Below are 15,495 nucleotides of genomic sequence, written 5' to 3' on the forward strand. Positions count from 1 at the left end.
TTTGCATGTACTGTGTTATCTTTCAGTGTAGAGGATCTCTATTGACTGTGCCTCATACTCCTAAGACATCCTCCACGGAGCATATTCTCTATAAAGCCCGTCAATACTTGACCTACTCAGTTCTCCCTTTTCTGAACTTCTGTCCTTAATTTCAGTAACAAGTGATTTTATATATTGTTCTCTATCCAAGCTTTTAACTGCTAAGAATGCATTATAAGTGTGCTGTAATATTGATCTTAGCCCTCCAGGTAGCTGAGCAGAGCCTAGGATCAACTACCTCACGGTGAACATAACATCACTTTACCCTGCTGTGCTGTACAGATATTTTAATTTTCTATGTGTGCCATGAAAAAGACTGGAAAGTACAGCAGGTTTAATCTGTAGCAGTTTCATATTAGAAGTAACATTAAATATTATTTAGTACAATAACCTCATCGTGATGGAAATGAAATCTAGAAATTTTATTTTGTGTGAGGTAACCCTGATACTTAATAACAGATATTAGACATTCTAAGAATCTAAAACCGGAGGCTCCTAGATTCTGTGCTTCATTATACCACATTGCTTCTTTTAATTGCCACTTATGTAAATCCTGCCACCCCAACAAGACTGTAAGGTCTTTGAGAATAAGGATTTAACATGATTTATATGTAGCTCTCACTTAAAACTGAGGTGGGCAAAGTACGGGCAATGGCTCAGATGGTATCTACCAGAGAGAAACCCAAGCATGCCCATTCATTTACATATTGTGGGTAACTGCTTTCATGCTTCTGCTGCAGAGTTGGGAGCTGCAAGAGATCATATGGTTAAAAATATTACTATTTACAGAAAAGGTTTACAGACCCTGACCTAAAACAATGCTAAACACTCAATATACATTATTAAACAAATGTGTGAACAAACACTGGGGGAAAACATTTCTGATCCCATGGTAATTTATAAAAGATAAAAGAACATGTAAACTGAGATATCACCATGAGAGCTTTCATTTGGCTTAACCAGGTTTGCACTTTCGTCTGTACCAATTTTTCATATTCCACATCATAGACTCAAAGAACAAAGTTGGCAGGGACCTAAAGATCAGGTAGGTAGTTAATTGGCAAATAAACTCAGCTGATAAATGACAAATCCAAAACAGAAGGCTTTTTAAAAAGAATTGTTTTCTATTATAATCAAACAATTTTTTTTTAATCCTCACCCCGGGATATGTTTTCATTGATTTTGTTTCTGTTGTTTTTTTAGAGAGAGAGAAAGGGAGGGAGGGAGAGAGAGAGAGACCATATTATGAACTGCCCGCAGGGCTTGCAAGACAGGTGTCATGTATTAAAGTTATATCCTTCCCAACACATAGCAGGACATTTTGACACAAATACCTCATGGAAAAATAGCATTTTAGTGTATTTACTGAATGATGAGCAAATCATTTTCTTGTCCACACCCTAAGTGTTGTGTCCCCTGGAGTTTTAACCATAGCCCATACCACTCTTTTCACTCCTATGTGAGTTTAAATGTCATACTTTCAGCTTCCACCAAATTTTGATCTCCAACTTGACCAATCCTATGATTCTCAGAATTGGCTGTCTATCTGTTGGTTGTCTGCACAGGCAATTCAAACTCATCATTTCCTAATTTAAACTCATTATCATCTCTCATAAACCTTTTGTCTTCTAATATGTTTTCTGTCTCCTTTATTTTTTAATCCTCACCCAAGGATATTTTTTCCATCAATGTAAGAGACACATCAACTGGTTGCCTCCCGCACTCACCCTGTCTGGGGCTGGGGATTGAGCCTGCAACCAAGGTACATGACACTTGGCCAGAATCGAACCCGGGACCCTTCGGTCCATGGGCCAATGCTCTAACCACTGAGCTGGACCAGCTAGGGCTCTCTCAATTATTTTTAAACTTGAGTGAATGCAGCAGAAATCACTTAGGACACTAGTTGAAAATAAGCTTTCCATGCCCCAGAATTCCTGATTTAGGTCTGACATGGAGCCTAGAAATGTTATTATTTATTTATTTATTTATTTATTTACTTATTTATTTATTTACTTTATCCTCATCCAAAGATGTGTTTATTGATTTTGGAGAAAGAGGGGTAGGGGTAGGGTTAGATTTTGGAGATTCGAGCTAATCACCAATGGTCAATGATTTACTCAACCAGGCCTCTGTAAAGAAGTTGCCACATAAAACTTCTACAATGGCAGGGTTCCGAGGTTCCAAGGGCTTCCGGGTTGGTGAGAACGTGCCTGGAGAGGACAGGAAACCTCTGCACCACGAAAACTCCCCCTCACACCCCACTCAAGCTCCTTGCCCTAAGCATCTCTTCCATTTGGCTGTTCCTGAGTTCTAGCCTTTATAGCAGGGGTGGGGAATCTTTTTCCTGCCAAGGGCCATTTGGATATTTATAACATCATTCACGGGCCATACAAAATTATCAACTTAAAAAATTAGCTATGAAAAAAGCTCCTAGCCCGGCCGGGCGTGGCTCAGCGGTTGAGCGTCAACCTAGGATCCAGGCGATCAGGGTTTGATTCCCAGTCAGGGCACATGCCCGGGTTTCAGGCTCGATCAATGACTCTCTCATCATTGATGTTTCTATCTCTCTCTCTCCCTCGTCTTTCCTCTTTCTGAAATCAATAAAGATATATTTTTTAAAAAAACCACAAAAACATTAGTTAAAAAAAGCTCCTATTTTCTGAATTTCTAGTCCCGCCTGCGATTGCCTTGGCAAGGCCAAATCAAATGATTTCTCAGGCCGGACGTTCCCCACCCCTGCTTTATAATAAACCAGAAAACATAAGTAAAGTGCTTCCCTGAGTTCTGTGAGCCATTCTAGCAGATCACCCTACCTGAGAAGGAAGTCGTGGGAACACCAGAATTTATATAGCTGGTTGGTAGAAGTACAGGTGGCAACCTGGGACTTGTGATTGATGTCTGAAGTGGAGGAAGTATTGTGGTACTGAGTCCTTAACCTGTGGGGTCTATGTTAACTCCAGGTCATTACTGTCAGAACTGAACTGAATTCTAAAACACCAAGTTGGTGTCACAACTGGTTGTTGGTGTGGGGAAAACCCACACAGTTGGTGGCAAAAGTATTGTGAGTAAAAACAGGGCAGATACATTTACCATATAATTCAGAGAAACAGAAATGTCTATAAGAACTATATACAAAACTTCACAGCAGTTTAATTCCTATCAGCCAGAAACAAAAATAATCCAAACATCCATCAATTGGTGAATGGATAAACAAATAGATGCACAATGGAATACTACTTGGTAATAAAAAGGAACAATACAACAACACAGGTGAACAACACAAATGACTATTCTGTGTAATCCTGTTTACATTAAATTCTACAAAAGGCAAAACAATAGTGATAGAAAAGCCAATAACTGGTTGCCAGAGGCCTAGGGTTCGAGAAGAGGACTGACTGCAGTAAAGGGGCATAAGAAATAATTCTGGGGTGATGGATATGTTCTATATCATAATTACTTCACATGACTATACATTTTTCAACTAATCAAATAGTACATTTAAAATTGGTGAGTTTTATTTTAAGTATATGTCAGAAAAGTTGACAAAGAACATTAAAGAAACAATTTTATGAAAAAAATGTTCTCCCCTGGCTCTCTTTCCATAAAGTTTTCCAAAACAAAAAACATAAATGCACAAAATATGCTTTACTTTCCCTGGGTGGTATGGCTCAGTTGGTTGAGCATCATCCTGTGCACCAAAAGGTCTCTGGTTCAATTCCCAGTCAGGGCATATGCCCAGGTTTTGGGTTCAGTCCCCAGTGGGGGTGGATACAGGAGGCAATCAACTGATGTTTTTCTCTCTCTCTCTCTTGCTCCCTTCTTCTCTCTCTAAAATCAATAAAAACATATTTTTAAAAATATGCTTTACTTATATTTTTTATTTTTAACATAGAAGTCTATAATCCCAAACTCACTCAATGTTCTCTGGCATAGATTAAGACAAATTACATAGTTGCGATGTTAGTTTTTATTACCAACTAGATTGTATAATCCATGACCAAATGTTCTTTTTATTTCAAAGATAACTATTATGCACATAAATACATGCTACTTTTCCTCATTTATACTTTTAATTTTTAATGATGTGAATGATTCTGTTAATCTGATGATTCTGTTATTCTGATGAATGTTATTCTGACAGGTTTAACTTCTTAAAGTGATTTACTGTCCCTTACATTTTTATTTTTAAAGTTACAATTACATAGAAGTTTAAAGGTTAAAGTTCTAGGCTAAATATCCAGTAAAATAAACTTACCTGAGACAGAAGCAACACAGAATGAAAATGATGGAGTTTAATAAAAACCTTAAGGAATACATAAAAGTAAAGCCAAAAGATAGAAAAATGGTGACTTATGGGACAGACCTGGCCCACATATGTGCTCTGTGTGGCTTGCATAATATGTTAAAAATCAAGAGTACTCATTTAGGCTTTCTAGTTTCTCTAAGACTGGGCTCACAAACTTGAATTACAAAAATCTGCTAAAGCTAAGAAGATACTGTCCCTTTAGACAAGGCATGTAATCTTCCGCTTCTCCAAGCCCCATAACACTTGAGTTTACTCATTTTCACTATCTGCCTGGCTACATGTACCTGAGTTTTCAAACCCTAACAGAAGTATCTCTTCTATGTACCTCAACTAACAATAATTAAGAAGTGAAGTGAAAATCATATGAAAGGAGTTCCCCCTAAATTTGTTATGCCTAATTCTCCCTTTCAGGCAGACGCCTCAAAAAGCTGTTTATTAAGAGTAAATTATAAGAATGCATATGCTCTGCCTGGCTGGTGTGACTCAGCTGGTTGAGCATCGCCGCATGCACCAAGAGGTCACTGGTTTGATTCCCAGTCAGGGCACATGCCCAGGTTTTGGCCTCCAACCCTGGTAGGGGGCCTTGCAGGAGGCAGCCGGTAGATGTGTTTCTCTCATCATCGATGTTTCTCTATCTCTCTCTCTCTCCCTCTCCCTTCCTCTCTCTCTAAAATCAATAAAAACATTTTTTTTTAAATAACGTGTGAAAACCACTATTTAAAAAGAAAAAAGAATTCATATGCTCTACTGCAGAAAGCAAAATGTATATTGAATGGCACAGTGTATATGAAAATTATAAACAATTTATATTTCCAAACTAAGCACAGACACACCCAAATTCTAAAACTTTATTACCTTCATTAATGTAAGAAAGCCAATTCACATGCAACAACAAAGCAACAACAACAAAGCATCTTTGTTCCTCTACCATAAAACTGAGACTTAAAGAGCACATAAAGTATACTGAAGATTTTAGCAAAAGGGTAAAATAAACAAAATAGAGCAATAGGCTAGGAAGCAAACAGGAATATAATTATAAGCATGCATTCATTAGCTGTAATAATTATTTGTCCCCTTAATTTAACAAAAACGGAAACTATCTTTTACCACAATTTTGAGGTATCTCTTGCTGAGATATCTCTTTTTAGTTACCAAAGAAAAGTTTGAAGAACCCTAGATAGAAAGAATAATACGTTAACAGAAAAAAAGAAACTCTAACAGACTTACCCGCTCTACAGTTGCCTCATCCCCTGGTTGACATGCAGCAGCAGCAGCAGCAGCACAAGCTATTTCCATCACAGCAGAGCTGGTAGGAGCATCAGTAGTGGATGAAGACCTGGGTCGGCCAGACTGCATAACAGTTGCCATCTCCTGGCCAGATTTCCTGTTGATTTGGGGACTTCCCTTTGGGGCTTCTGGTTTGCCCCGCCTACTATGCAAGCTTGTCCCTCTCTTCATCTTGGGTGGCACTCGGATCTGTTGCAGGACACGATTCAGAGCTGTGGGGTGGGTGGGGACACCATCAATCTCTGCACATGCGTTCTGGTTTTCCAGATCCATTTCAGGCTCTGCATCTGCCTGAATTTGCTGCACATCGTGTGGAGACACAGATGACCTCCTGCGCTGGTGCTGGAAGAGATGCTTCAAGCCTTGGCCAATCACATTAATGTTCTCCAAAGCATTGTGGGTCATTTTAGACAACTTTTGTTCTGATTCTGTCTGCTTTCTGGCTTCTGCATCTTGGGATTTGCCTCCAGGATCAGGGTCGTCATATAACTGTTCACTGCCCGAAGGCTCCATCAGTAGACTTAATATGCTTATTTGCAAACTCAAAAAATTTTAAACACACCAAGACTGTCAAATTAGGTAGGCATTTGCTTCAACAGTAACTACACATGCAGCTGTGAGATGAAGGCTTCATGCCTATCTAATGTTTAAAAACAAGAAAGAAAGAAAAAAGAACCTATTATAAATCCATGCAGAAACTCCAGTGTTAAACCAAAGAAAAGCATGCCACTAGCCAAACAAATGGGCACTATCATTAAGCAATCTTTAATCAGAAGATTAAAAGACAGTTTTTTAGATAGTGGGTAATGATTATTTTCTAGAAGAGAAAAAGCTCAGAAACAAGTGCATAGGAAATGAAAATAGCAATGTTTAAAAAAAACACACAACCCTACAAGTTTTAATATATGAAGAATTGAATACTAGAGTAGTCATCTTGGAATGGAAACCACAATAGCTGACAAACAGCCATTGCTTGAGAAATCAAGAGAGGACAGAACATTCAATATGTATATATAGTCTTACTGAGGCAATTTAATTCCTCTCATTCATAACCACAGTTAATTATTTATATGCTGAAACTCAGTAAATTCAAACAGTAATAAGAAGTAGATATCCCAACCAAATTGTGTGTGGATTTTAATGGAAAAGAGGAATTTGTTATTATTCACATTGATCAAGGTCACTGGTAACTAGGGGTGACAGGTTTGCCCTTTTAAGAAGAAAATAGAAATAAAAATCCTGTAAGTTGAATTATCTGTTGAAACACAAATGACGTTGGGGTACCACATGAGTGAATGATCCAGAAAGAGTCTGTCTTCACAGAGACTAGAGCTTTGCTCAGTACCAGCTATCAAGAAAAGACATTCTAGCCCTGGCTGGGTAGTGCAATTGGTTAGAGCATTGTCCTGATACGCCAAGGTTACGGGTTCGACCTCCAGTCAGGGCATACCAGAAGCAACCAGTGGATGCATAAATAAGTGGAACAATAAATCAATGTTTCTCTCTCTCTCCTCCTTCCTTTCACTCTCTAAAATCAATAAATGAAAGTATTTTAAAGTAAAATAAAAGATATTCTAAGAACTCCCTTTCTCTGCATAGTATCATCGCTGACAGAAGCTTCCCATATATGCACAAAAATTCAAAATCAAAGAATACAGTAACTGGGGTATAACAAAAGAGTGGAGAAAAAGAAAGGTCAAATAGCAACCACACACCAATATTAAACACAGGAAATTAAAAGGAAGCTGAAACTAAGAAATGTAAGGTCAGCACAACTGCCACGTTTACAGAAATCACATGCACAAAAAGAGAAGGGGAGATGGTAGGCATGGGATTTTTCATAACAGAAAGTGTTTATTTTTATACTGAGTTTCTGCAAATATATAAAACACAATTTCATTAATGCACAGAACCTGCTAGAGAGAACAAAATATGGTGTAGGAAGAAGTTCTGTATGTTCATATCTTCCCTCAATTTTTTGTTCAAAGGACTTTAAAACTCCCTACACTACCAAGTACTTTGAACAGTCTAAGTCACTGTCAATGAAGCACTATGGTGGTCTTTGTTGTACTATGTTCTGGGGAAATGAGGACTCCCTGCCACCAAGTAGTAATAATCTAGAAGGCATAAATTAGCTGGATGTAATAAGAGTTCACTATGAACTCAAGGCTATTAGAGTTCAGAGGGACAGGAATGTAAACCCACTACAGTTTTCTTCCTGGTAGCTACTCACAGAAAACCTTCTTACCATGTATATGGGCACTGTCATTGGGGCTCTGCTGTCCATATTCTTTCATGCCTATTTCCCCATCTCCTGACCTCTTCATGAAGCATAAATAATGTGACAAGGTAAAAGACGTTGTCTCTCACTAGTATTTTCCTCTTTCTAAATAACACAAAATTCTTTGCCCCCAACTAATCAAATGAGTAGCCACCACGAGAATGGGAAATTTCAGTGCCTTTCACTAAAATTCTTTGTGGTCACACTAAAATCCTGTCACACCCTTTTCCTGACTGTACATTGCGCTTCTGTTAAAAAAGAAACCCTGAATCTTTATTAGATTAATGACTGTCTTGGCTTCTACTGGAGTTTTCTGGGGCTCCTTGTGGGTAAAAATGTTGCTATAGTATATGTATTTAACTATCCTCACCTTCCCTCATGAGTTTGTAGGGCAGACTAATAGTTACTGAATTATTTCCATTCTGCAAAGCATTGAGCTTCTCAGAGAAAATTTACCAAAATAATCCAGTAACACTGTCCGTCAACTAATCTTTCTTCTTGCACTGGGCTATTTAGACCCTGAGAAGATAGGAGGATGTGAAAGCAGCAGGCTGATAATGAAGAAGTAATTTACTTTTTTCCTTATTTGTATTTCATTACCTAAATAATACAAATTATTTTCTTGTTGGTTTAGAAAGTAAAATATATAAAATAAATTTATCCCATGAGAGTAAAAGATACCATGAATAAAGAAACAATGCCAAGGTTAGCTGGAAAACCTACTTGTTTCATACATAAAGGTATAAAGAATTATAAGAAATTTATCATTAAGCAAATCTATTCCTTTGGGCACTGTTATAAACTAATCAAGTGGCCATCTGCTTCTCTTTTTTTATTAAATGAAAAATATGATACATTTTATTTATTTATTTAATTTTTTAAAAATATGTATTGATTTCAGAGAGAGGAAGGGAGGGAGAGAGAGAGAAAGAGACAGAAACATCAATGATGAGAGAGTCATTGATCGGCTACCTCCTGCATCCCCCCTACTGGGGATTGAGCCCACAACCCAGGCATGTGCTCTGACCTGGAATCGAACCTTGATTTCCTGGATCATAGATCAATGCTCAACCGCTGAGCCACGGAGGCAGGGCAAATAGGGTACATTTTATATGTCAGTAACTTCATTTGAGATTTCACTAGCATTTATTTTCATATAATTCAAAGTTGATGATTGAATGATTACAAGAAAATGCCAGCAATCCTAGGAAAATCTAGAAATAGGATGTTAATCTCCAAGCCAAAGCTTGCACAGGCTATCTACACAAATGCAATGATTATGTAACAGTACAGTAATAAATTCTGGAATTTTTAAAGGCAAGACATAACCATATTAACCGGCAGAGGCTTACCTAATATGGCAACCTAAGTTGAGCTTTAAATATCGAGTAGTAAGATAAGCATTTTGAAAAACAACCTATTGCACTGATGATAAAATGTAATCTGGTACTTATACTAGTAGCTATCATCTGCATTACTGCTGTTACATCAACAAGAAATATGGTCAAAATTTTGATGCTTGCTAAAATTTTCTGTAGGCCAACAGAAAATCTTTAAGGCCACCTTCCAATATAAGCCAAATATTAAGGAAGGTCAAATGCTGTAGCAAAAATACCAAAGACAGAAATGTTGCAATAATTAACTCTATAAAATAGCTGAAAGTAAGAATGAAAGCACTAAAGAAATGCAACAATAGCAGAGTTTTTTAGGAATCCCTTATTTTCTTCTATAAAATTCAAATTAATAATAACTGTTGCTCAGTTTATAAAATTTCCCAAATAATTATATTGAGACCCCTGGTTTAACACAAGTTCAACTGCAAAATATGTGTACTATTGTAAGAAGGAAATGTTGGCTTCTCTTTTATTCACTCAGCTTCTCTGAAAAGTAGAGTTCTTATAAATAAACCAGAGGAAGTAGGGGAAGAAAAAGGAACAGAAGGACATGGCTGAAAGGGGGTGGGGTGAAGGAGTGAAAAGCAGGAAAGAGGAGAAAAAGCCACCTACAGACCAGGCATTTAAGATAATTTTGTTAAATTGTCACAATTTTTAACAATTTTTATACAACAGTTTTGCCAGACACAATACGTCATTAGTTCACATTCAAGAAACAAGTTGTTCTGAATATCAGAAATAAGTTAAAAAATTCTGTTTTATAAATCTGTCAAATATTTATGAGGGTGCTCTAAAAAAACCATTTCAAATGATATACAAATTCTTCTTCTTTTTTCCCCTTCCATTTTTTTTTTTTTTGGAGCCAAAGCTTTTTGGTTTGGTGATGAACCAAGATTTCAATGACTATAAAGAGTTGGATACTTGCCTTTATCACTCTTCCTCAAGTACTTCTAATGTATACAGGAATCCTTTTAGGAAAAGCTGAAAAGCAAACATTAAGAATTACAAAGTGAGAAACTTAGAGGGAGAACTTATCTATTATATATACACAGAAAAAAACTGAGTATATACATAAAATGTTAACATTTATCTCTCACTGGTAGAAATAGGGTACTTTTTTCCAGTATTTTACATTATTTTCTAATTATTAAAAATGTAATCAAGAAAAATTATAATCAAAAAAGATATTTTTGGGGGGAAATAACTTGTCAATACTTAAAAGAAAGTGGCACATGTCATAAGTAGCAATGAATATTTTTACACTATGATATGGAATTATAAATGGACATTCCATTAATTCTAATCTTAATGTAACATGAAGTGCAAGTACATGAAAAAATACAACTTTATAAGCAAATATTTTTCAAGTAGCTTCCAATTATGTATCTGTAACTTTGCATTTGAAAGCAATTCTAAAAACTATATCTACCATACACAATAGAGATTCAAGTTGCACCAAAACTGAATTTTCCTGAAAAACCAGCTTCTGACAGCCATTACCAAGAAGCAATTTAATTAGACAAGAATTTTGGGGACATCTGCTGTGCACTCAGCATTATATAGACTAAGTCAGACATATTATCCTGCCCTCAAGGAACACACAATCTAGCACTGAAAGTAAGAGTCACATACTTCAAACTTAAAAAAAACACACAACCCAAAACAACATAATTAAGTGCTAAAATGTGTGAGGAAAACTGCAATTACCATCAGAAGTCCAGAAAACCAGTTAGAATTAGATTTGTTTGGGAAAACTCCATGAAAGAGAAAGAGACTTTAACTGAGCTTTAAAGAATAACATGAATAAGCAAGAAGATGTAAACCAAGACTTCCAGCTTAGAGAGCAGTATATACAGTATGTCTGGGGGCCAGGAAAGAAGCCAGGTGACTGTGCTGGTGGATACACATGTGAGTCGTCTGGAGAACTGAGCAGCTGGTGGGGAGGTGTGAGAGAGGACTTTCTATCATATAACCTTCGGAATATTTTGAATTTTATACCTTATAACTATATTATGTATTGAAAAAATAAACTTCCATACTTCAAAAAAGAAAGAAAATACATGTTTTAATTTCTAGGATAAACATTTAGTAAATAGTAAAAGAGTATATAACTGCTATGAGTATATTTCTGTTAACAGAAAGAAAAAACAGAATTAAAATACCCAAGTAAATGCAAAAAAAGGAGCACAATCACAAAAAAGCAGAACATATAAATAGCAAAATGTATGATGTCAAATGTAAGCCCAAATATTCCAGTAATTATATGAAATGTAACTGGACCAAAAGATAAAAAATTATTATACTAAATTTTTTAAAAGGTGGGTATCAGAAATATCATGGGGAACACTTTGTAAAGTATATGATCATCTAAGCACTATGCTGTACACCTGAAACTAATACAAAATAATATTATATGTAAACTGTAATTGAAAACAATGAAAAGTAAACAACCAAAAATAAACAAACAAAATTCAACTAGAATGGTGCTTATAAGAATCACATCTAAAAATAAAAAGTATAGAAAAGGTCATACAAACATAAACTAAAAGAAAGTTGGTCTAGTTATATTAATAGTACACAAAGTACACTTTAATGCAAAAGCATTAAGAGTTATAATTCATAGGATAAAATGTATATTTCATTAGGAATATATAAGAATTTAAAATATGTATTCATATAATAATATAGTCTCCAAAACTTAGCAGAATTACAAGTGAAAAATATCCGTAAGCATTTTGAGGAAATTATTATCAGTAGTTGAGAGAACAAATGACCCGAAAAAAGGGGGGAAACAGAGAAAAATATATATCTAAATAGCATGATTAACAAACTGGACCTAAACAGACATTCATATGACAAAGCACCCAGTAATTGCAGAATACTCTATCAATTACAAAAAGATCATTTATAAAAATTGATCATATGCTGAGTTCTAAGGCAAGCCTCACAAGTTATTCTCTGACAATATGTATTCCTAAGGTTTAGAGAGTGGAGGAAATCACTCTCCCCTCCCCCCCCATTTTCTCCTAACCCAACCTCTAGGCAATACAGTCTGGATGGAACTACACAGAGAACCAGACAAGCACCTAAAACCCTGAAGGAGGAAAAGCCTTCCCTCTGACTAAAGGAAATACTGTCGTAAGAGCATTGATGAATCCCACTGCAGTTAGAAAGATTAAACCACAATGTTGACAAATTGCTTAAGACTGAATCTGAGCTAACATGAGAATGTGAAGTCCCTGGGGGATGCAATCATAGGAGAGTTCCCGCCCTATTACAGGCCTCTCCTCCAGGAACCTCAAAAGGCTTTCTAACGGGGGGATGGGATGGGCTGTGGGAGAAATCAAAGAAAATTCCTCATTCTCGCCCTCATACACCCCTGTGGAGCTTGGAGAGTAGAACAGCAGCCAATGCCAATCAGCCCAAACCTATTTCCCTTTCTCCCCCTATGGAATAAAAGGCTTAATCTGCAAGGAAAAATTAATCAAGGCCTGTACCCTCAGAACACAGGTAAGAATCCTACTATAGCAAGAGGAAAGAAAAAAAAGGAGACTGGCATACCCAGTCTTCACTATCTCTCTAAAGAAAGAATAACCTTAATGCAGATGGGGGAAAGGGCTTTTAAAATCTTAGCTAAAAAATGGCTTAAAAAAAAACTATTTTAGACACTGCAGTTGGGGAAAAAGGAAGAACAATAGAAGCTCCACCCCTGGAAGTGAAGTGGAAAGTCTTGTGAAGGCTACACTTCCAAGACCCAGGTTCTAACACCTGCCTAAATCTGAGGCTTAATAGATCATCACAGCACTCCCCTCACTCTCCATTACCAGGTTAACAAGCTTTGAGCAAAAATAACAGTGGAACACAGCTGCAAGAGACTCACTCTGAGAAATAGCACAAAGGAAAACCCAAAGCCAAACAGGGAGATAAGAGAGATTAAGGAAATTTAAAGTCTCTGGTTCTGATGGCAATTACAAATGTCAACTCTGATAACCATAGCAATAATAAACTTCAAACACAGCCCAGCCCCTAACAGAGTAACACAAATTCCACACTAAAGGAGTAGAGAAAACCTGTGGTCTCCTACAAGCATATCAAATATTTATCTCATTATTTCCTGTGCTATATAACATGTTCAACTTTCAACAAAAAATTATGAAGCATACCAAAGGCAGTAATAAAAACACAGCTTGAAGAAGCAATCATCAGAACTAGACTCAGATTTTGGAACTATGAGACAGGGAATTTAAAACATGATTAGTATAGTAAAGACTAATGGAAAAGGTAGACAACATGCAAAATCAGACAGGCAATTTCACAGAGACATGGAAATTATAAGACTCAAGTGGAAATGCTAGAAATAAAAAGAGTAACAAATAACAAATGATTTTTTAAATTGATTTTAGAGTGAGAGGAAGGGCGGGGGGGGAGAGAAGGGGGAAGGGGAGGAGGAGAGAGACAGACAGACAGAAACATCAATAGGTTGCCTCCTGTACTCAAACCAACCAGGAATCAAACCTGCAACCTAGGTATGCGCTCTGACTGGAAACTGAACCCACAACCTTTTGGTGTACAGGGACGACGCTCCAACCAACTGAGCCACCGACCAGGATATAAAAAATGATTTTGACAAGTTTATTAGTAGACTTGAAACAGCTGGAGGGAAAAAGTGAACTGAAGATAGGCTAATAGATATTACCCAAACTGAAATGTAAAGAAAAAAAAGTAGGAAAATAAAACAAGAGAGAACATCCAAGAAATGTGGTAAAATATAAACAGTGCAACATACACATAATGCCAGAAGTAGAAAAGAGAATGAAGCAGAAATATGTGAATGGCTGAGAACTTAACAAAATTAGTGACAAGACACCTCACTACAGATTTAAGAAGCTCAAAAACACCAAAAAAGACTGAATACCAAAACAAAACAAAAACATACCTAGGCATATCATATTCAAGTTGCTGAAAAGCAAAGAGTTAATCTTGAAGGCAGCAAGAGAGGGGAGAATATTATATAGAGAGGGGCAAGGTAAATACCACAACAAACTTTCTGTGAGAAAGTTTGCAAGTAATAAGACAGTGAGTGGAGTGACAGTTTTAAAATGTTGAAAGAAGGAAAAAAAACCTGCATGCCCTAGCCGATTTGGCTCAGTGGTTATAGCATCAGCCCAAGGACTGAAGGGTCCTGGGTTCGATTCTGACCAAGGGCATGTACCTTAGTAGCAGGCTTGATCCCCAGCCCCGGTTGCGAGAGGCAACCAATCGGTGTCTCTCTCTCTCTCACATCAGTGTTTTTCCCTCTCTCTGCCCCTTCCACTCTCTCTGAAAAACAATGGAAAAAATATCCTCAGGTGAGGATTAAAAAAAAACCCAAAAGTATAAGGAGATACCACCCCATACCAGTGAGAATGGCTATCAAAAACAGAAAATAACAAATGTTGATGAGAATGTGGAGAAATTGAAACCCTTGTGCACTACTGGTGATCATGTTAAAACAGTACAGCCACTGTGAAAAACAGAATGGCAGTTCCTAAAAAAAATTAAAATTAGAATTACCTTATAATCCAGCAATTCCACTTTTAGGTGTATACCCAAAAGAACTGAAAGTAGAGTCTCGAAGATAATATTTGTACACCCATGTTCATAAGAGCATTATTCACAATAGCTAAAATGTAGAAGCAACCCAAATATCTACTGACCAATGAGTGGATAAGCAAAATGTGGTATATACACAACAATGGAATATTATCTGGCCTTAAGAAAGGAAATTCTGACACATACTACAACATGAATGAATCTTGAGGACATTAGGCTAAGTAAAATAAGCCAATCACAAACTCAAATATTGCATGATTCTAATATGAGGTACCTAAAGTAATCAAAATCAGAGAGACAAAAAGTAGAATTACTACTAGGGGCTGAAGAAGGTAAAATAGGGAGTTATTATTACTGTTGAATAGGTATAGTGTTTTTTAGTTTTATAAGATGCATAGAGTTCTCGAGATTGATGATGGTAATGATTGCAATGGTATTATTGTACTTAAAACCACTGAAATGTACAGTTAAAAATAGTTAAGATAGTAAATTTTATGTTTATTTTACCACCATAAAAATAAATTTAAATCGTTTTTAAAAAACCCAAAAGAGTTGGTTGGAGCATCATCCTGTACACCGAAAGGCCATGGGTTCGA

At 36.6% G+C, this 15,495-nt stretch overlaps 1 protein-coding gene across 1 annotated transcript in view; it reads right to left on the reverse strand.

Moving 5' to 3' along the window:
* The window catches only part of TMCC1 (transmembrane and coiled-coil domain family 1), a 158,472-nt gene that overhangs the window by 109,643 nt on the left and 33,334 nt on the right, over positions 1-15,495 (reverse strand). Inside the window, exons 3-4 of the mRNA XM_081160045.1 lie at positions 10,233-10,288; positions 5,573-6,272 (exon numbers count right to left, since the gene is read on the reverse strand). Of these exons, the coding sequence (XP_081016171.1) occupies positions 5,573-6,145 (573 nt within the window). The 5' untranslated portion in view covers positions 6,146-6,272; positions 10,233-10,288. The remainder of the gene's footprint in view (positions 1-5,572; positions 6,273-10,232; positions 10,289-15,495) is intronic.

The sequence above is a fragment of the Miniopterus schreibersii genome (genome assembly GCF_964146895.1).
Source record: "Miniopterus schreibersii genome assembly, chromosome: 15".
Taxonomy (NCBI): domain Eukaryota; kingdom Metazoa; phylum Chordata; class Mammalia; order Chiroptera; family Miniopteridae; genus Miniopterus; species Miniopterus schreibersii.